Here is a 23,638-nt window from a genome sequence, read left to right as displayed (position 1 = left end):
TCGCTGTGGCGACCCCTGAAAAGGGAACAGCCGAAAAAAAAAGAAGAAGAAGTGTGACATAATAAAACCGAATGATGTGAAAAAGCTAATTAAATAAAAAGTTAAACACTTACTCCAAGCTTTCAGGTAGGTGGGTGCTAGTGTGCTTTAGGTGGCAAACTAGTAGAGGAAATGACACTTCTAGGAGATTAAATAAATACATAAATGGCCTGCCTTAAAGGTGCTTAAACACACATGATTTTTGACCTACTTGTTTTGCCATACAGCACCTCTTGTCCAAATAATCAGACAGCTCTCCATGCTTTTGTGTGTCATCTGAACCAGCCATTCATGCTTTGCTTTGATGAAGAGTGCTTTAGATGGTACCTTCCTTTACTTGTTTTCTGTCATGGCTGTTCACAAAATGCACCAAAATAAAACATGTACCCATTTCTAAATGGGAGTGTTGTTCATCAGTGACTAATGTGTTCAGTGTCAAATACATTAGTCACTGTAGCTGTTCCAGACATCTGTAATGAGATGGTTCATGGCCAATATATGTACTCTTACATCCGCATGTAGCAATGAGTATTTTTGTATCCTAGAACATCTGTAGGTGATGTGAAAATGTTTCCACAAAGTCATGTTTTTACAGTAAATGATCTATTTCTCCAGAGTACCTTGAGTGATCTTAGTTGCCACTGCAGTTTGAATTTCGTTAAATAATACTTTATTAATGCCCAAATGGACATTTAATTGTTTCTGAGAAAAAAAAGACTAAAAACAGCACCAGTAAAATCAGTCAATAAATAATGAGACAGATAGATCTCATGCTCCATCATAAAAAGTTCCCTCTCCTGGTGCGGAGTTATTGTGAGGCGTTATTGCACTGGGCAGGAATGATCTCCTTTATTGATACTTATTGCAGTGGAGCCAATGAAGCCACAGACTGATGATACGCTGCTGTTTAATCAGTATGATTCTGTGGAGGAGGTGGGGGGTCTGCTCTTGTCCATCATGTTCAGCAGCTTGTGCAACATGCATCTAAAACTAGCTTCAGTCACTTCAGAGCAGTCCTCAGTATGGAGCCTGTCTTATTTATCAGTTTCTTCAGTTTCTTTGGTTCTGCTGCTGCATCGACTGATGACTGATTCAAGAAAATTAAATTCTCCATCACAGACTAAGAGAACATAAGCAAGATCTTTCTGCAAATTGTATCTTTAGTCCTCCAATACCTTCACATCTCCTGCCATGATAGAAATTGTGTGCTACCTAATCCCTTTCCTCTGAAAATGTTGATTTTAATCCATGTTAAAGGAATAGTCCCGCTATTTTGAAGTGGGATTCTGTGAAAAGGTTATAAACAATTATAAATAGTCCTTTGAACGACCTCAGTTTAGACAAATAGAGTTTAATTTGAGCTGGACTGATGAGCTAAGAGCTAGTCTGAGAAAAGTGGATTGCTGCTGTCTTAAAACAACTCCAATCTCAAAAACTTTTCTAGTGCTGGAAGTCCACTAACCTGCAACAAAAGTGCTACAGCTAGGTGCTGCTGCTGCTCTTTGTTCTTGCAAACAACCATAAGATTCCATGTAAAAAACCATGTAGTTCAAAACTGATGACGATATAAAGTTTCATAAAATATCATTCAGGTAAACTGCTATGACACCTTTGGGGTTAGAGGTGTGTTAAAATGGCTGCAGTCCACTTTGGTCTTACCCTAATAAGGCTAGCTGTTTATAAATCCAGTCAGGATTAAACTCTTTTTCTCCAAACTGAGGTTGTTCAAAAAGCTATCTGCAACAGGTAACATGATAATTGTTCATAGCCTTTCCACATAATACTGTTTCTAAAGTTTTGAACGATCCTTTTCAGATTACTGACTGAGATGCAGATGACACTGTAAAAGCAGAACTGGGAAAACATGAGTCCAGGACGAGTGTGAGACCCATGTCAGAGAGAAAGCAGAGGAGAAAGCTGAGCACCAAGAGCTGAACCTATTGAAAAACATTATGCTTTCATCCAGGCCTCCATCACTCTAATACCCCTTCTCCACAAAGCTTGACATCATTTTTATCCCTGACCACACAAACGGAATGAAAAAAAAAGAGCAGAGAAAGTTTTCTGCAATGAAATCCCCTCTCCTTTACTCTCACCTCCCTGTGTGCTGTATTTGTCTCCCTGTAAAACCTAAAAAGCGAGTTTGTACATTTATTTTCTGCAGGCATGTCTCGGTAAAATACATAATTCTGCATTTCATTTAGGCTGTGTTTTTGTCTGGACTCAAAGCACCTCCAGTTCATTTTCCAGGTACCTCACATTCCTTATAATGAGGGAAGAAATGGTTTAAACCTGCCCTTGTTTTACTCCTGACTTTAACTCCTCAGAGATTTAAGGTCTCGCTGCAGACATTAGTTGGGCTTCGGAAAGCTCACCCAGCTGCTCGTGGATGTAAACAACTCTGTGCATGGTTCCCCTTCACGACACGCTTAAAAACTGCCAGAACTAGCAGCAGAAATCAGCCACGCAGCGCAGCATCTATTAGGACAAACTCTCAATTTGTTCGGTTTCTTAGTTTTTGATTAATGCCAAACAAAACTATAAAATCTTCATCAGCCTCAGCAGGGCGCATGTATTGTGAATGCAAAATGAGCCGAACGCAACGTCGGCGGCTGTAAACTTGGTGAATTACACCTAAACATTTGGCTTGTAAACATTAGCATTTAGATTAAAGTACGTCTGAGCAGAAGTGCGGCCTCACAGATGCACAAACATTTGCGCAGACTTGACGTTATCCGTGACGGCTGCGTGTTGTTTGCGCCGCAGAATGATCTACAGTTTTTTGTGAAATCTCCAGGAGCTCATTAGCTAAAAGGGAATCTCCCAGGGGCGAGCAGAGGTGGAAAGCTGACATTAAAATTCTCCTTCTTCAGCGACCCACTTTGCTGATATACATTTTAACAATGATCTACTTTGGATGCAGTTTTGAAACTTTTTTTTTTCCTTTTTTTCTTTTTCTCCCAGGATATCAGTTTTAAAATATGAGGTAACTTTCAATTCATCTGAAGATTAGGAACAAAGAAAGCAGAGAACTGGAAATTCTTTGACACTAATTGGTAAGAAGCTTAAGAAGATGTTGCCTGATACAAAATACAGTCGGATACCTGTTATGGATAGAAAGAGAAATGGCTAATTTTACCTGACAGTTTTGAAAATAACAGAAACAAAATATAAAGCGTGGCAAACTAGAAATATTAAATGAATCTCATTTTGCCGGGGTCCTAACCTTACACTATGTGCTGCTGCTTGTTAGGAATTTTGCGATGATCCCAGTCTTCCCTGGCAGGCTGCAGGTTTCCTCATTTGTATCTGGCTGGCGGGGCAGGAGTCTCCCCAGAGGAGTTCTTGGGTTTGAATAATTCAACAGCTGGTGGGAAAAACGATCCCGCCTGGTTCTGCCATCGATCTGACAATGAAGCAATGCCAGCGCTACAATTTGGACTCGGATGATTGAGTGAGGCTATAAAGAGGATTTTATTTATGAGTTGCTTCTGCTTACGAGTTTGTTATGGGTGTAAAGGCGGACGGGGGAAACTAATTTGTAGAGAAGATATTCCTGATTATGACCTTTCCAATAAAAGGGGTGTTGATACGGCTTTCACTGCATTCAATTTTGAAATCAGGGAAATAAGAAGACAGCCAAGTAACAATGAAGACAAATGACAAGACAGCAATAATTTGGGAGACAAAGATGAAGGGGCAGCGAAAGGCGTTTTGATACCTCATTTAGCTTTAATAAAACTTTACCCAGTGCTTCTCTCCTTCGCTTTTAAACTGATTACCGTCATTCCTCCGCCTCCACATATTCCCGTATTCCTCACATTATATCCCCCTTCTCTCCACCGGTTCACCTTTTTCTTCTTCTGTTTATCCACCTCGGCTTCTTTACAGTATTTCCTCTCTTTTCCTTATTGCTCCCTTTACTCCCTCATCTGTATTTCTTGTATTTTTTTGGTTTCAGAGCTTTTTTATTCCAGATTTAAGAGGAAAGCGTTCAAATCACGTCCTTGAAGAAAACATTCACCTTGTTTCAGGCTTTCATATTGTCAGTGCTGGATGTAAAATTCAGATTTTTGATACTCAAGGTTTTTTTTTTTTTCTATTTTGTACATAAAAAAACCCAAAACAAATGTTTTTCAAAAGATTTTAAAACCTTGGAGTTGTTAAAAATAGGTTTAAATCATGAAATATGTTTTGCTTTTTGTGGAAACCCGACACAAATTTATTTTTTCTTAATATTAGTTTAGATTAATATCATTTTATAATCAAATGGATTCATAATTTTGTTGTTTTTCTTTATTAGTTAAGTCTATTGTATCCTTCTTTTAGGACTTGTCTACATTACTCCAGCTATTTTTAAACAAATAATGTTTTTCTTATTGATTTACATTTTAACAATGATCTACTTTGGATGCAGTTTTGAAATATATATATATATATATAAAACTAAAAACACTAGATGACCATGCCGCTCCACTAGGTGGCGTTATTATCTATTTCAGCACATGATCAAAGTTTAATGCTGATAAGATTATTTCTGAATAAACAAACAAACAAACAGAAAAACGAGATTTGATGTGTATTTTAGTGCACTAAGCGAAATACGACAGCTGTGACGTCATAGTTTCTCAGAAACTTAGATGCACCAAAACTGAATAAAAAAAATAAAAAATTGTCTCTTATTAAAAATATTTCAACTAGTGTAGACATGGCCTTAAATTAAAAATTAAAAAGTGCACTTGACTCATAGAAATGAGTTTACAGAAAAGTCGTACCATTTTTAGTCTGCTTAAACATACTTTATATTTAGGAGTAAACATCAAGCATAATAAACAATTCTCTAATTAAACAAAAAATGTGGAAATCATATTTCTGGAAGGAAAATATGCAAATTTTCATGTCAGTTTTAAAATGAGATCATCTTATGTTGAGAAGTAAAGGAGCTGTAGCTGTTTTAGGATAACAGTTGTATGTGATATCACAAGCTGTCACTCAGAGCATGTGTTGTGAATGACTCTCAGCTACTACCACGTCCAATTTTAACTCAATATCTGAAAGACTGAGTTAAAGCTATTTTTGTGGCAGCCATCTTGACTGGATTCAAAAGATAATCAGCTGTAGGTGTACATCTGATGATTATTTCTGAAAGTTTCATTCAAGTTTATCCAGTGGCTCATGAGATATTTTGCTAACACAGAGACAAACAAACACACACACAAGCAAAGTCATTACCCTCTGCCTTTTGGTGTCAAGTGATAAAAAACAAGATTTTAATGGTTTTAACTTTGCTAACTTGAAAAACAGTTAAACCACTATACCCGACTTGGTCCAAACTTGCATTTTTTTGTTCATGAAAAGTGTTTTCCTTTGCTCCAGCCAAAGGATCCACTCAATAAATATGCTCATTTGTGTTGCCTCGTTTTCTATATGAGCAGAAAAACAATATTTTCCTCTAGGTTATGCTCTGTTGTGTGTTAAGCAGAATCTGGGATGTCTGTATTCAGGATTCACTCGTGTAACACCCACAAACTGACCTTTCACTGCGAACACAACCCTCTATATCAGCCTTTCACCTGTAGATTTATAGGCATATAATCAAATTTATTCTTGGATGTACATTTTCAGGAAATTATTGTACTGAAAACATCATGTGAGCAACACAGTAGTCAAATATATATTTGCTGTAGAAAGATTTGCTGTGTTGAGGCTCCCATCCAGATTCTTCTGTAGTTCAGCTGTAATGTATTTATGTTTTTGCCACAGTACGAGACTAAATTGCCGTTATAATGAACAAGAAAAGTCTGAATAGGCTTTGCCACGCTATCATTTAAGAGTTGAGCAGAACATCTATGACCTGCCAAAGTTTTCCTTATTAGCCTCTGGCAGCCTATTTATGCTGACTTGTGCTCTGTTCCAAGTCAAGAATCTCAGCAGCTCAATATTCCAGTCTTCAAAGAGCGCCACAGATCCCCAGATATTTATCATCCGTCTCTCAGCCTGCACTCAGAGCAGTTAGAGCTGCAGAGATGAGGAAGCTCCCGCAGGTTAGAGGAAAGGAGCTGTCTAATTATTGTGGTTTGTGTTAGATTTCTCTCTAAATAAAGTCAGCAGTGTTTGTGGGTTTGTGTAACAGCAGCTTGTTTCTTCTCCCTGTGCGAGAGGAACTCCGTTAAAACTTGGTCTATTTCTGACATCATCTCGAGGGACCCTGCCTTCACACGTTCTCCGACACAAATTTCCTCCTCTTAGTGCTTACATTTTAGTTTCCCTTACACTCTCATGGTTTCACAAATTCCCATGTTCATGGAGCCACAGTACAAAACCCTTGCCTCCTCTGTGTCTGTGTCTCTTTCTTCTCTTCATATAATCACGCTTGCAAATGAAAAATGGGCTTCGGGAACTTCGCTTGAGATCCCTTATGTAACTCCAAATGAAAATTTGGAAGCACATTTTAAATATTTAACATTATAGCAGAAGTGTCCTGAAACTTTGTGACACACTTAAGACTACAGCAGTTCCACTCCTCTGTTGTAATGCTGGGCAACAACTGCAAGGTTTTTCAACATGTTAGTGCTTTTGTGTGTTTATGTTCTGCCGTTGCTCTGCAAGATACAGTGAGCTAAAATTACTGAGACCCTTTGCTTGCGGGAACGAAGAAAAAGACCTCATTTGAAATGAGAGCACTGTTTTTTACAGTAATTACCAGAGTCTGCTTGCAGAGATACGCTATTCTTCTCAAGTCTTCCAGTTCCTCACTTTTTTTTGGGTTATTAGGGACCAGCTTGAGTTCCACTGGGCTCATTTGAGAGCCACAATCAGCCGTGGCAGTAAGATGATGGTGTTTTTATATTATTGTAGTTGAGCACCTCATCAGAAGACATTTCGGATGAGGTTCAGTTTGAGATTTAGGGCAGCACCATTGTTGTCTTGGGGCTGATGTGCAGAGAAGGCATATGCTGTGGGGGCTGCACTTGACATGGTGATAAAAGGAATCCTTTGATGAGGTTTTGTTTCTGCAGACCTACTTTTGAATTTACCCGAGTTAAGCTCCTGCTGGTGTTTTAAGTTACTGGTAATGCAAATTTATTGTCTTATTTTAGTGTTGCTGCTTCCTGTTTTAGCATTTTTAAATAATGTATTATATACAGTGCATGTCTTGCTGGTGGATAATGGGAATTTGGATCACATTTCCTTACAATTTAGATTCACAATTTTGTTCTTTCTGTCACAACTCATGACTTGTTTCAAACTTACCTTTGAAAACTACTGAAATAAACCTTATATGGTTTTGTCTTAGCTCTTATCTTTATTATACTAGCCTTGTAAAGGAAGTACATATCTGCAGATTAACCCATCTGCCTGTCTCCTTTTCCCTTCCTTTGTAATGATTTGAGTTTATTTTAGTTATTTTTCTGTATTTTATCTTATGTTGTCAATCTTGTGTTCTGTCTGTTCTGGTTGTGTTTTTTATTGGTTCTCATGTGTTTCCCTGTCACCATCCACCTGCCTTCTGTTCAGTAGCTCTCCACTCAGCCTGCCACGCCCATCTACACCTGTTTCTGATTACAAATCAGTCACCTGTGTCCACTTCCTCATTATCCCCTGCCTATATAATCTGGTCTTTGTCACTCATTACATGCTGGTTCATTCTGTCTGCTGTTTGATGTCTTCTCCTTCTCCTGTGTTTTTTCACTCCACGTTCAAGCTCCATGTTTTTTTGTTCTTTGTCTACCCCGCCACCTGTTTGAAAGTTCTTTCTTACTTTGTTTTTTGCTGCCATGTCAGCAGTTGGTTTTCTATTTCTTTTTTGTTAATAAATTAGTTTTTATTTTAATCCCAAATGAGTCTGCATTTTGGATTTGCCATGCACGTTGATAACATCCTTAAATCTATCTTTACTTCTCCGCCAGAAAATACAACTAATTCCCATTGCAGAGCAGGCCATCCATGCTGTTTCATTTCAGAATTATAGCCACAAACGTGGAGGAGCTGATTCTTAAACCAGTTTGCTCATTCCTGACCACAAACCACCAGAGTGTGAGTGAAGGATTGTGACTTGATGGGGCAGGAAATAATGCCACAGACTGTAGTAGTGTTAGCGTCATTACATCTTCTCTTCACCTGTCTCTCCTTTCCTATTCCGCCCCATGTGTGCATGCTCTGTTGGACTCAGCAAATTTAGACTTTTTCTCAGTGACACATTCAAAATGTAGTCATGCTGTTCATTAGCACAGCGGGTAACTGATACTCACAATGTAGGCTGAACCAAGGACGGGAGCAGAGAATCTCAGACTTTGGCTCTTCACTTTGGTACGGCTGAACCACAGCAGTTTGAGTCAGGGGTTATGAGGCTGAATCTGGTGCACTGCAGTTCAGAAGTGAAAATGTTTTATAATGATCTTGATGTGTCTCTTTCAGCAAACCAAAAAACACAAATTTTCTTCCTTTTAAGTCTTGCTGTAGAAAATAGTGAAATGAAAAGTGGTATCTTCAAGGGACAAACACAACAATTTAAATACAATGCACATTTCAACAGAGCTAATTATATAAAAGAAATGTCATCAGATACTAAGTTAAAGTCAGTACAACATTACTAACTGGCGACAAAATGCAACGGCGCAAAAGAAAGATGAAGAAAAAAAAAATCATATTATCTGTTAGCACTCTGAGTTGGCAATTACACTCAGCTACTATCTCGCCAAATTTTAGCTTAACATCTATAAAACTGACTGAGTTATAGACATTTCTGTGTTGACTAAAGTCAATTAGCTTTTTTATTTGACTAACTACAACATTTAATCCGATGTAGATCTGTATTGAATGATTGCTTTCTGAGTTTCATTAAAATCCATCTTGGGGTTCATGATATGTTTTGCTAACAGACATGAACAAAGATGCGCAGATACAGATAGGTACATGATTGCCCACATTTCTTAGTAGTGGGTGAAGAAAAGAGTCATTTTAAAAGCTGAAATTTGATCATTTATTGGTTCTGATCATAATTTAGTGTTGGTCTTTATTCAGAACATTGGCTGAAGCTCTGCTCCAGTGGTTCCCAGAGCTGGAGTCAGGAGCCCACTTTGGGTCATCAAACATTAGTGTGACAGAACAGAAGCAAACAGAGAAACAAGCTTTAAAAACTATTAAATTAGGTTAAATAAAAAACAAAACAAAACGTAGAGCTAACTACAGAGTAGAATGTGGAAATCAGATGAAAGTGTACAAGAATATTCTTCTTAATTGAAGAGAAAACAACAAATTTACAAACTGAGATTTTTCAGCCCTGAGACATTCTTTTTGTATTTTTAGACCATGTTCACGGCAATTTCTGTATGCACATTATATACATGTGGGCTAACTGTATGTGTACATATATCACATGCCCCAATTATTTACTCTATAATGTCTAAGTAATTAACTTCTGACGGGGGAGTGTCATATTTAGTTTTAATCGATTTAATCAGTATTCTGTATTTTATATTTAAATAAATAATGCTTGCTTATTAAAAACGAAAACAACAAAATGGGAAAAAAAGAAAGAAAATGAGGAGCAGCAGCACAGAGATGAAAACAGGTTGAGGCTGCTTAGTGTGAGAGATAATGATAAGATCATTAGAGCAATAATCCACAGCCAACAGACAAACAGAAGGTGGAAATGATGGAGATAAAGAGGAAGCAGTAGTGGAGGACATATGGGCTGATTCATTTTGTACCAGCAAGTGTCCAAAACACAAACTAGATCAGGGAAAGAGAGAAGAGATGGAAGGATTATTAACAACTGGCTGATAATGGGTGTCTACACATATGCAGTTTACACACAAAACCTCATTTAAGACACCAACCAGCGCTTCATTGTCATGGCTGGAAATCTAGCAATGCTGTAGTTTCCATCTCTGGAATCACAAGTAAATAATTTCACACTAAAAGCAGTTAAAATGTCCTAGAAAAAAGTATGAGTTCAAAAAAATGACCTTAGTAGGGTTACCAAACATAAAGCATAATTTAATTTAGTCTTAAATACAATGTGTGAGCAGGTGTCAAAGCAGAGATTTTAGGTTTTGATTTTGAAGAAAGCAACTTAATTAAATAGAGCACACAGTAGGTCTTAGAGCCTGAAACAACCCCAACAAAACAAACAAAACTGACTAAAAATCCAAGAGTCAAAGCTTTAATTTTGCCCTCCAGCACAGACATGCACAGGTGGGTGTGAGATTCATCAGAACATATCTTTCTCACATTCATCTACCTTTTGCATGTGATAACCCTATAAACAGAGTTTCAGGCTTCATATAATCACTATTTTTAAATCTGTGATGACAGACTAAAACAAATTTAAACATGGTCTATTTTTTGAGCAAATGCATACATATGAAATGAAGAAACAAAAGATTAGATACTTGCACACTATAGAAGTATATTTTTGTAATTAAGTTGGAAGTGTTGCAACTTTGTTTTTTTTTGGTAAGCTCTGAATTGATCTCATTAAGGAGGAAAAATCAAAATCTTCCAGGTACAATTTACTACCCACTACTGAAGAAAAAAATTGATGCTTAGTGCTAATTGCTGCTATAATTAAACGGCATAAAGTTACAGTCATTTAGTGTTTCTTAGCGACCAGTTGGATTTTTCAAAAAATTATATGCCATATACTCACACATGCACAAACCTCCCCCAAAAATAACCTTTGGGTAATAGATAGAGAAAAACCACACAATTAACTTTGAGCAAATTAATCAATTAATGAGCACTTGTCTAGTCCAGTCATGTTGGGTAAAACAGCATCTTTCTTGTGGGTTTGTGGTCACTGTAGTATAAGATAATCATGAGTCTGAGGCGTGTGTTTTAGTAGTTATTTACCCACCAAGACCAAACCTCTTAAGTTGCCATTGTGTCCTGCCCTGAAATAAAAGCAGCCATGAAACGATTCCCTTATCAGAAATTTAAGACATGTTTCCAAATAATATATCTGATCACCAATATTGATTGAATATGCATTTATTTCATGTTCTTATTTAAGATATTTTAATGTTATAGATGGTTTCACATATTCAACTGAACTGAAGAAGGTTTTTCATCATTTAGTTTAGTCTGAAGGGTTTTTTTTAATCTTGGCTTCAGACAATTATCAAATGTGATTTACATAATCAAATATTAGGTCCAGTGCCATCCTCATACTGAAGTTAAATCATGTGAATGTTATCAACCACTAATAGGTTCTCCACTCCACTTCAAGCCACAAACTGACAGTAAACATCAAGCTGGGTACAGACAGTAAACATGAAGTAAACTCCAGGGAGGTGCAGGAGTATTAATACACATCAGCTGTCTTACACCGCCAAGAAAGACGAGAACATTCTGTCAACCAGAGCTGAGTCTATATATATTTAAGTTGTTTTTGTCACAAACTGCATTTACAAATACAGCTATGTCTGCTTCTTTTTTAGATTTATTTTCCCCCAGTCTTTCTGGTGAAAAATACCAGCCTTTTAAACCCCCCGTCTTCATAAAACTTTAGGTATTATCTTCTGACACCTTGTCTTTGAGTATATGTGGTATTATAAAGCTATGGTTCTGAACTTTCTGTGGAAAGGTTATGATTTTTTTTTTATCTTACTTGTTGTAGATAGCTCTTTGAACAACCTCAGTTTGGAGAAACAGTTTAATTTTGATCTGACAGACGAGCTAACAGCTTGTTCAAGTGAAGCAAAGACCAAAGTGGATTGCTGTCTTAAAACAACTCCAATCTCAATATCTCATGAGAATGACATTTTCTGGACCTTTACATCGCTGTGATTTTTGCATTATGTTATTTACACAGAATGGAACTAAGTGTTTGCAGATCAGTCCAGTCAAAATTAAACTGTATTAAAAAAAACTAACAAAAAAAACTGTATTCTCTGAAATGGCTTTGTTCCAGCAGCTGTGTATAGCAGGTAAGATATTTATTATTCACAGCCTTTCCACAGAACTTCAGTTCAAAAGAAATGAACTATCCCTTTAGGTCTAAGATGCTTAAATGCTTTAGAGGCATGGTTCTCTAACTGTGGTACAAGCACACTGGTGGTGTAGGGGTGCTCAGAAGAAATTCTGGTGTCAAATTTTGCTAAATAAATAGCCATCATCAGATGAACTATGATGTAAATCTAAAAAGCAGAGAGAGACTAAAAAATGACTGGTTAAAGCAAATTACAATTGTGGCTCCAAATGGAAAATAACTTAAACAAACTTGAAGTGAATAATATTTCAAGAACCCTTTTGAAAACAGGAGTGGGCAATGGTTGACCAATGTGCTAGTTGCTATTCAAGCAGCTCTAGTGAAGTCTCTGTAGGACCTGCTAGCAACAAATGGAGCAAAACCCTGAAGAAATATGATTCAAGGACAGAAAAACAGCCAGAGCCAGGATTAGGTTTCGGGGTTTGGCCAGATTGCTTGTTTATATCTGATATGAGGATACACTTGTACTTTCTGTGGCAATGTGGCTTAGTATTTTCTGAGGTAGTATTTTGGGAACATAGAAAAGAGACATAACGGTCATTTATTGCTAAATTATATTTTTTTGATTTCTTACAAGAGCCGGACTTCAGCTTTCATTTTGATTTATTGTTCTTTTTGTTTGAGACTGAAAAATGCAACAATTTAGACATTTCTTGGCCAAAACAAATGATTAGAGGAACCAGGTGCTTTCAGACAGCAAGAAAAAAAAGCATGAATGACTGCCATACACATTGTGTGCTAATGAGGGCTGTTGGGGTCTGTGTGTGGAAAGGGTCCAAATGCAATCAAATTAGTATTTGGATAAGGGCTGAATAAATTAGGTTTTTACAAAACAAACTTCATTTTCTTTTAGAAACATTGCATTCCAGAGACAACTCCCTTTTGCAAGCAACTAAAGCTGACAGAAAATATGCTTCTTAAACACCTTTTGTTCCATTGGCGTGAAGTCAACATGTTTGCTTTTTTAAATGATTTTTTTTAACATTACTGCGGTACCATTATGCTTCCAGTTGCATATGCCTTTTCTCATTTAAGTTTACATTAAACGTGATTAAAACTTCTGCCTGAGACTTCGGTTTTGCCCCCTGCTGCTCTGCTTCAGTCAGACTCTTTATCAGTCACACAGCGTCACAGCTGCAACAGACCTTTTGAACTTTAAACAAAAGATAAAAACACAAGATTTCAGCTCGTCTTGTGTCTCTTTTTTTATTGGTAACTGCTTTCAGAGCTTGATCTGGGTGGCTGTAAAGGAGGAGCGAGGAAATAATGAAACCGAGGAAGGATCAAAACAGACTGAGGCTGATGAAAGAGCCAAGCTAGAGGGTTATGGCGACACAAGAAAATGAAACAAGAAAAGAAACAGAAACGGGAATCAGACGAGCTCACAAGCTTCAGCACCTCGAGTGAAGGCTCTCGTGTCACTGTAGTGACCCTGTGAACAAAACAAAACAAGAAGAGTAATAGTGTTGGGTACACAGGAATCCCTGAAAGTCATTATGAAAAGGTCAGGTGAGCCCAGTGGAGGTACAGATACTGGAAACATAGTGAGAAATTAAATTAGGGAGGGAAAGAAAAATGATTGAAAAGTTCATTAACACTAGATGAGGTTTGAACCAGTTCCAGTATAGGCACAAAATCCACAGCCAGAGCATTTTTCTTTTTTTACTTTTTGTTCTTTTTTCCATTTTGCATAACAAAAGAAAAGGAAATGTTCCTATCATTGCACAAATGCTAATTGCCTCATGCTTTAATCTTGGTTTAAGACACAAAAAAGAAAACTATGGTTAGAATGCAAACAAATTATGCATTGTCTTCTGTCCTGAAGAAACAATACCAAGACAGGCGTCTCAACCCCAGGAGTTAAATCCTGAGTGTGTTTCTTTCACATCTTTTGGCCGATACATATGCAAGACAGTTAAAACACAACAAATGGCACTGAATGTTTTACCATCAGTTGTCTTCAATTTAACGATGAATGCTCTGACTGGAAAATCAGTAATAAAGTGAAAGTTCCAATCCGTTAATCAATGCTTCAGCAAGTACAAAAAAAAAAAACAACTAACCAAACAAAACAGCTTTGTATGTCACAAAATTTTCCACCTTCTCTTATGGGGGCCTCCCCACTTGACTGATTGAAGACAGGCGTGTTAATCACTGAGACAAAATGGCCTTGTATGTATGCAAAAGGTTGACTTTTATAAATGAATCTCCCCATTTGACATTTTTTCAGCTCTTTACTCCAGTTTGACGCTGCATCTGCTCATTGGTCTCCTTGCAAAGCATGAACATGTTCATGGGGAGTGATGTTTTAATGAAAAACACTAGGCCTAGTTTACATGATTTTGTTTTTAAGTGAAATCAGATCAATTCTCATTTGAGACATTTAAAACCACCTGCACTCAAAGTCAACACATTAGTATGTTATGATAGTCAAATACCCAAATCATAATGTTATTGATATCAGTTGCAGAAAAAAAAGAACTGTTCAACAAGTGCTTCTCGTTTTTCCCCAGGACATTGTTTCAAAATGTGAGGTTTAATGTTGGTTGTTGTTGTAAAGAATGAGTTGAAGGGAGATGGAGAAGGAGATTAGAAAATGAGATGAGTAAACAGATGAACTTGGCAGCAATCAAGCTACTATTGTACAGAACCTCAAACCCAACAACTGTCTGATCCGATGCTCAAGCTGGTGAGAACAATGTGTAGTCTGTGAAGGTATGAGCATGTTTGTGCAGGCACATTATGGTTTTCACACCTGGTCACAGAAGAAAAAAACAAAACAAAACATGCATATTAGCTGGGGTTTTACATCTTTATGTTTTATCCAATGAACACACAGAACTTAGTCTATCATCTCCATTTAGATATGTAATAAACAGCTTTTAGTTCGAAAATATCTCTAAAACATGTTTAGACAGTGTTGTTTTAAGATGTTACCTGAATTTTGCAATGAAGAAAACAAAAGGAAAAAAAAAGAAAGCCCAAATGTTTTCTTGATGAATCATCAGGTAATGGCCCTGAACGCACCGCACATCCCACCAGCTACCTGCTAGGAAGCAAATTACACCTTAATCTTATTTAATTATTGTAGCACATGGAGTCTGCAGGGTGGTGACTTCTTGTGGGATAAAGGTGAGACCGGACTCAAAGGACGACAGAGTCTGTAGCTAATGAGCTGCTCCAGCTACAAGCACTTTAAACAGCATGTAAACATGTTTGCCAATGACACTTTGGTCAGCTAAAAAAGATCGGCAGTGCTAAGAGGGCTCTCGCTGCCCAGAACATGAAGCTTCATTAGCATTTTGTTTATTCTATTCTTATTTCTGCAGCACTGACTTTAATGATGTCAGTGTTTGTGTCAGTGTTGTAGATTAAGTCTCTTTAACAATAAAAATATCTTGAGTTTATTACAAAACATAAACAGAAAAAAATGAATGTAATAAAATATATTTTTATTTTCTTTGACACTAATGGACTTTTTACAATGGACTGCATTTATGCAGTACTTGTCTAGTCTTAATGACCACTAAAAATGCTTTTATACTACAAGTCACATTCAATGTCTTGACCAAGGACACATGTGGTGGAGGAAGTTAGTATCAAGCTTACTTGAAGAAATATAGATTTTTCTACACAGATTTTATGAATAAAATTGCTAATTTAAAATATTACGAAGTTAAAACTGCGCAGTTACGATGTTCTAAATCAAAATGAAGACTCATGGGCAGCTGCAGCTTACCAGTGTGGAGGTAAATTCTAAAGACAAGCGGACATAATGGGCTTAAGCATTAAAACACCCTCGCTTCACACCTAGACACGCATACAGTGGAAAACCCAATCGCAGGCAAAGGCAGCAACCACAGCACACTGGAAGGAGAAGTCCTCATACTCAATGGAAGCTCTCAGCTGCAGAAAAGAGAAACAAATTAATGGGAATTTTAATAATAATAATAATGAAAGTCTCAGAAAGTAATCACTGGATGTGCATTTACAACTGATTAGGTTTTGGAATCAACCCAATTAAAGATGGCTGCTACAGCTAATAAACATAATTAAATGCAAAATAACTACGACTCAGTCAATTTTACAGATGTTGAACTAAAATCGGATGTGGTCGTAGCAAAAACTCAGGTTAAATACATAATCTGAGCATAAACCTGCACAATATTGAGGGAGATATAACACATTATTTTCAAGGTTTCACCCAAACAGCTATAACTCCATCTTTTTCTAACATACAATGATTTTGATTTAAAACTCTTGCATGTCGGGCAATGTGCATTACTTTGAGGAATGCTAGGTCTTTAATTTTAGACAGATTCTGTCCCTGTTTTAACAACAGCAGAGATCCAATTAACAGATGAATTCAAAATGTATGAGTTTGAACAAAATATAAAAATGTTACTAATAAAGTATATTTGAATCACTTTACAATGATTTCTTTTCTAAAACACCACCTAGTGCAGCCTAACGTTTACCCAAATGTCACATAGACATGCAGCTGATGCAAAGGAAACAGATTAAGTAATGACTAGAAATAGAGTGTCTGCAGAACTGCAGAAAATAGAGAAAAATATATAATTGCTTTTGAAAAGTGGTTTTGGATGACTCAAGATCCAGCAGAAAAATTGCAAACATGAGTAATAATTATTTCTACTTTTGTCTTCTTTCTTCCAGGAACCTTCTGGACAAAGACACATTCTCAAAGTCCGATCCAAGTGAGTATTTTTTAGACTTTATGTTTGTCAGTCACCTTCTGTAATCTTTGGTACTGGCATCGTTTTTATAAAATATTGTTGTTATCAGGTTCTTGTGTTGTTCTATGTGAGTGATGATGATGTTCCGTGTTTTGGTTAAAACTTTATTTTCCTTGAAGATTTAAAAGACTGATTTCCCACTCTCACAGTGATTCCCAGTTGATGTTTAAATTGCCTGGATTTTTTGCTGTTCTCTTTGTTTGTTTTTTATATCTTTCCACACAAATTCACCTTTTTGTTTCATTATCTGGTGCTTTTTCCACAGTGTGCGTACTCTACACACAGGGTGTCGAAACCAAACAGTGGAGAGAGGTGAGCACACAAACACACACACACATAAACATGTACTCAAACCAATAAAAGGAAGAAGAAAGAAGTTAAGTCCAATTAGGCTCTTGTTCTTTTGTTAAGACATGTAATTTCTTTGGCTGGTCCATTGTGAGTTTACAGTAGTTTGTTATACCGATTCATTAAAGATTCTCAAGCGTTCGTTTTCAAACAATGTCAAGAAAATCCTATAATTGGATACCTCAAGCAAAAAGGAAAAAGAAAAGAAAAACACTCACAGCTGGACGATCAACTTGTCAACATCGTTGGGAACTGAAGAGCTCACTGGGGAGGGATTATTCCAACTTGTATCCAAATCACACTCCACCTTGCTTGGTTTATATGCTATAATAAACATCACCAGCATTTCCCATTTTATGCTAGTTGACCATTATGTGTGTTTGTCTCAGCAGTAAAACCCAGTTATGCGTATGAGTGGCAAAATGTATTCAGATTAACCAGAAGAAGAAAAAATACAAACTCAATTTTGAAAGTGGCACAAATAAACAAAATACTGAAGCAGAAATATGAAACTTCTGTTTTCACAACTATTTAAAATGAGAAAAAATGAAAGGCCTCACATTCCTTGAAAGAATGTACTGTAGACTTTTAGACTGAGATTATCTTATGCTGAGAAATGATGAAGTTATAGCTGTTTTGATCAAATCTGGAAAACATCATTTTTGGTTTTGTTCAATATCGCTAGATGTCATGCTCTGAGTATGTGCTGGAAAAGATTCTCAGCTATGACTACATCAAAAATTAGTTTACAATCTGTGAAATAGTCTGAGTTGTAGCCATTTTTGTGTTGGTTAATTTTAATTAGTTGTGGTGGCCATCTTAAATTATATTAACTCCAAAAGATAATCAGTTGTAGATGTACACCCAGTGATTGATTTAATGTTTCAAACAAATCCATCCAGTGGTTGATGAGACATTCAGCTAACAGTCAAACAGTCAGAGCTAAGTTGTAAACTAAGATTTTACACAATGTGTTGTACTTAGAGTATGTGTCGGGTATAATCCTCAGCTATAGACCAAATTCTAGCTTGATATGTGCGAAATTGGCTGAATTATAGCCATTTTTGTGTTTTTATGGTCAGTTGGCAATGGCAGTGTTGTGATAATGACAATTGTGGTGATGATGATAATGATCTCCATTTAGCAAAAAGTATTGCTCTCCAAAACATGTTTTTTCCTCTTCTTACTATTACCCCGAATTGTTTTCAAAGAAACTATTAGAAAATTGAGCCACATAGCTTTTCTACATCATTACCATGATAACTGGAGTTTAAGTCAATTATCTAAGTTTTGCTGTAAATTCTGGCTTCTGCATCAAATCAAATTTAAAATAAGGCCCATTTGTTTTGTTAAAATGACACCAAAAAGAGTGAAAATGTGAGCTGCTTCTAAGAGTTTGTGTTTAAGCAGGAACTAGGTTATTGGTCTTGAACACAAAAACTAAGTTTGCTTTGATTTCTACACAAAATTTAAATTAGTTTAATAGCAAAGTTTTGCAAAAAGAAAAAAATAGATTAACTAATTTACAAGAAACTGCTGCATGCTAGTTGACTTTAGCAAACACAAAAATGGCTAAAATTCAGTCAGTTTTACATCTGTTGAAGTAAACTTTGGTAAGGCTGTAGCTGAGAGTCATCCCCAACACTTTAAGTGCTTACAGATTGTACAAGACCTTTGTTTATACTGTAACTTTGGCATGCAAGGCAAAAGGTGATATGCTTTGCTTTAAGGAATGATAGTTTTTATTTGAACATGTAATTATCTATATGACTATTTATAGAGTCAGAAAGCCCCTATTTTCTGCTTTTATGTTCATCTACACCAGCAACAGATGGCTGTGTGGGTGTAGGCTTTGATTCTGATGCAGCTGAAGTAATGTGTCCATACATAAGGTCCTCCTGTCATTAATTCCCCAATCTACCATCTCTTTTCTAGTTTTGTGGGACTGGCTGTTGATCCAATTAGGCCCTCCAAACATAATTACTATACTGAACATTTTCCTTTATCTTAATTTAAAGTGTAGTTCACACTGTTTTCATTACCAAGAAACTTTTAAATGGTCTGTCAAAGAGAATGTTCTATCATCCGTTATCATATTGTGAAGTGGTGAGTACAAAGGTGCATTTTCCGAGTGACGCTGAACACCTCCAACTAAATATGTAAAGCCAAATATGTGACTGTATGAAATTCTCTGAGACTCCTGCAGCATACAGGTCAAGTTCATTTCCTCCATGATGATTTCACACACTTCATTCACGATAAAGGACATAGCTGTCATTTTGACTTACATAAAATAAAATGCTCTCTTGTCATCTTTTTACATCACCATTCTTCTTGACAGTGAAAAAACCTCACTCAAGAATTCCTTTAAAATACTTTCATGCAATTGCACAGTTTGGCTAAGTGCATGAGTCAATTTTTCTGAAAGGTTTGGTAAATTTGGTGATGTGTGAATAATGTTATATAATTTCAGGGCAATTTCAGTGCATCAAAAATCAGAAGAATATGAAATGGAGTGTCAAAGACATACTGTATTCTCAATCAAGCTTCAGGAGTCATTTTTTTGTTTTCAGTTTTGTCGTAAAAAAGACTAAAGAGAGAAATGGTAAATCTAGGGATGGAATAAAAAAAACCATCAACAAAAATTTTAAAAGTTAGTTCTAGTTCCCAACAAAATAATATAACATGACTATAGTTATATGGTCCTGTGATGGACTTGCACCTGTGGGTGAGCCTCGCCTCTCACACAATGACCGCTGGAGATAGGACCCCTGAGTACAAAACTAGATGGATGAGTGGATGGATATACATATATTCAATCAATAGCTTATGACAGTTAAGTATATATTGTGACAAACAAATTAACTTTTATTTGGCCCAAGTAAAGATGTTGGTCAATATTTTTGTATTAACCACTTATTTGCTGAAATTGCCAGAAGCCTAACTACAGGTATTCTGGACTTTCTTAGTGTAATTACAATCAGGATAGGTTAAAAACTTTTTCATATTTTTTATTTTTTTAATGTTAGAAGGTTGATGTTTTCAAATTTGGGTTTGAGAGATACTTGAGAGATATTTCTTTAGCAATGAAAAGGGGTAGAGAGGCTCATTAAGTCATTCACACTTAGATCCTCTTCTGCTTTCAGTATTTTTAACTACTGAATATCCACTTTTCCTGTAAGCCCAACGTGTAGCTGAACATCAGTGTTAGAATCCATCACATTTATGTATACAAATGCTTGAGGAGCTATCCTTTTTAGTTTTTTATGTCAACAGTAATGAACACAGTAGTCTTTAAAAAATGACTCAGCAGTGTGTCAGAACAAAACCTGCATGACTGTGAAATGTGGCCTAAATATCTTGTCAAACTTCTTGTTCTTCCTTTCACTGACTCTTTCTAATGGTCTAAATCTGAAGATAGCTGACTCCCAAACACAACAAATATATCCTTATTATTCTTATTCTTATTCTTATTCTTATCCTTATTATTATTATGATCTTAGAAAACACAAAAATGACAATAATTCAGTCATTTTACATGTATTGTACTAATATTCGGTGTGGTTGTAGTTGAGAGTTATTCACAACACAATACTCCAAGTGCTACTCATTGCATAAGATCTTTATTTAAAACTTGAGCTCTTTCATATTCTGAGTGTGACATCTTGCAATATTGCATGGGATAATGCATGTCAGTATTTTAAAGGTCTGAACAAAACAGCTACAACTGTCATTTCTCAATAAAGGATGATCTTAGTCTAAAACTCTGGCATGAAATGCATTTCTTCAAAGAATGCTACACCTATGATTATTTAAGAAAAATGTTTTTGCTTATCTGTGATCATTAACTGGAAAAAAAAGCTTATGTATAATTGAATGAACTCTCCTGAAGCACTGACTACAAACAAACTTTACATTAGCAGAAAGTTTCTACTCTGTTTGAAATGCAGAACCAGTTCATTAACATTTCCTAACTTTTGTCAACCTGCCCACCTAATGTTAATTTCCTGGTCGAACAGCACTGAGCTATGGGGGTGAGAGGAAAAAAAAAAAGCTTTGGGGATGAGAAAAGAAACTTGTGTGGGTGAGAGGTTTGCAGCAGAACTGAGCCACCCAGCTTTTTCAGCTGAAACAAGGACAGAGAAAGTTTTATTGTGTGAGAATCACTCAGTGGTCACTTCTTTCATATATGTCATTGTTCTTTTTATACACAGTGAAGAACAAAATGGTTGCATGACAACAATATAGTTCACTTAAAAATTTGTACATTCTGTGTTGTACTGTAAAAGAAACCATTTATTAAACTAATTAGGACTCAAAGTTACCATTAATCAGGTTTTTACAACATACTGTAAATCAGATAGTAATGCTCTTTATTAAAGCATGCAACAGAATTTCTTGTAACTTAGTTTGAAATAAAATAATATGATTGTAATCAAAAGGACATTATATCATGACGTACTGCTTTTAATCTCATTTGCAAGAGCCACTCTGCAGTAATGTGAGTTTACTGGTTTAGTTAGATGAGAAGAGGTTGCAATGAGGGATGGAGAGGATGACTGGCGATGGAAAGATTTAGGAATGACGGATGATGAGTACGAATTAAATACAAAGAGGACAGGATGAGGGATGAGAAAGCTAACTGGAATGAAAAAGAAGTAAGGATGAAGAGGATAAGTGGGGGTATAAGTAAAGAGGAACGATGGAATGATGTGGGTGGTTTGGATGAGAGGAGGACCAGATGAGGAAGGTGAGTAGAACGAGAAGGAGTAGGAGTGTGAGCTGAAGAGGTTGAGTGAGAGAAAAAGAGGTAAAGATAGGAGATGAGAGAGATGAATCAGATAAAGAAGAGGTATGAATGAGAAGATAAAGGATTGAGGATGATCAGAAGGATGAGAAGGAGTAAAAGTGGGATAATCAGGATGAAAAGAGGCCACGGATGAGGAGGATGAGAGGGAGAAGCAGATGAATGAATCCACTTTTTAAAAAATGTTTAGACATTGGAACACAAAACAAGTGTAATCCCAGAAACAGGCTACTAATTTTAATAGTCCAATGGGTTTTATTCTACTCTAGTAGTTAACAAAAAGATAATAAAACAATATTTTCCAGATGTGAAGGGACCATCTTAATGCTTTGACCACAGAGATCATAAAACAGGCACACTGAAGGTTTAGGAGCAGCTGGTTTCACAGATAACTCAGTACATGTACACTATGTTGTACATAAGCAGGAATGGTGCCATGAAAATGGACAAAATTACACAGAGGAAAAAAAGCTTAAGCTTCATATATTTTGCTTTTTTCGACCAAATCCTCTCAAAGCCTTTTCATAATTTATGTAAAAGCTTTTCACTATTGTTTGGTAAAACTTGAGGGCTTTCTAGCAAAGATTGAGGATGATTTTGAACAGTATAAAAATTAACTGTTTCAGCTGTATACATAAGTACACTTCACAAGAAAGTGTGGAAACTTTTTAGCTGTTTTTAGTTGTTAGTGCAAAAGCATTGCATCTTTGTATGTGTGCAATGTGTCCAGTATAGTGCATGATTATTTTTTAATATGCATATTATTTTGAATAAAACAGACTCCTACACTGGTCTGTTTCTGTGCTTTTATTTTTTCAAAATTTTATTGTTTTTTTCCCCCCCACATATATCCAGAAATAACAATGAAAGTTCTACATTAAAGCCTTGACAAACTCAAGTTTTTTTTTTTTTGTTTTTTTTTTTACTAGTAGAAATTGTTTCATCTGTTGTGTGTGTGTGTTCCTCTGGCACCAGCTGAAACACCACTAACACTGATTCCTGGGGAGTTGCTCAATGCTCTTTGAGTTTCTGTGTTTTTATCTTTTTTGCTGTTGGGGAATTGTTAAACACTCTCTGGTGCTTTTCACTGAAGTCCAAAGCGGGTGGGGGTGGTTGGCAGCTTAGTTGTCTCAGACTAATTCACACTTGCATGATTTACCTCTGTCTGCGAACGCATGAGAAACCACCTGGCTCATTATATCAACACTATGTTGCTGTCTACTGAACATGCTGCGACAATAATAAAATCCCATGTTGGTCAAAGAGCTACAAGAGAATCAAATGGCACAAAATCCCAGCAGCGGTTTGTGTGTGTGCTCCAGGGAAGGAGTTAATGAAATCTTGGTCAGGTTTGGGACAGAAGAAGCACAAAGACATTGGAGGATTATTCTCACATCTTGGTTCTGCTCTCCTTCACTGGGCCCTCATAAAAGTTAACTCACACCCACAGAGTGGCTGTGTTTTTGAAGATGAGTTCATATTTCAGTATGAGACACTAAAGATCTAGCCTGAAGAGTTCAGCTTGCTATGGGTACAATAATACAGGTGCTGGTCATAAAATTAGAATATCATGAAAAAGTAGATTGATTTCAGTAATTCCATTTAAAAAGTAAAACTTGTATATTATATTCATACATTACATACAAACTCATATATTTCAAATGTTTATTTCATTTAATTTTGATGATTACA

General features: G+C 36.3%; 1 protein-coding gene across 2 annotated transcripts in view; it reads left to right on the top strand.

Moving 5' to 3' along the window:
• The window catches only part of cpne5b (copine Vb), a 132,075-nt gene that overhangs the window by 16,151 nt on the left and 92,286 nt on the right, over positions 1-23,638 (top strand). For both annotated transcript variants that reach the window (XM_025010189.2, XM_025010188.2), the window contains exons 3-4: positions 16,712-16,752; positions 17,057-17,103. In XM_025010189.2, coding sequence (XP_024865957.2) covers positions 16,712-16,752; positions 17,057-17,103 — 88 coding nt within the window. The remainder of the gene's footprint in view (positions 1-16,711; positions 16,753-17,056; positions 17,104-23,638) is intronic.

Source organism: Kryptolebias marmoratus, linkage group LG4 (assembly GCF_001649575.2).
Source record: "Kryptolebias marmoratus isolate JLee-2015 linkage group LG4, ASM164957v2, whole genome shotgun sequence".
Classification (NCBI taxonomy): Eukaryota; Metazoa; Chordata; class Actinopteri; order Cyprinodontiformes; family Rivulidae; genus Kryptolebias; species Kryptolebias marmoratus.
The sequence above is the reverse complement of the archived record's forward strand: the minus strand, read 5'-3'. Positions and strand labels throughout refer to the sequence as shown.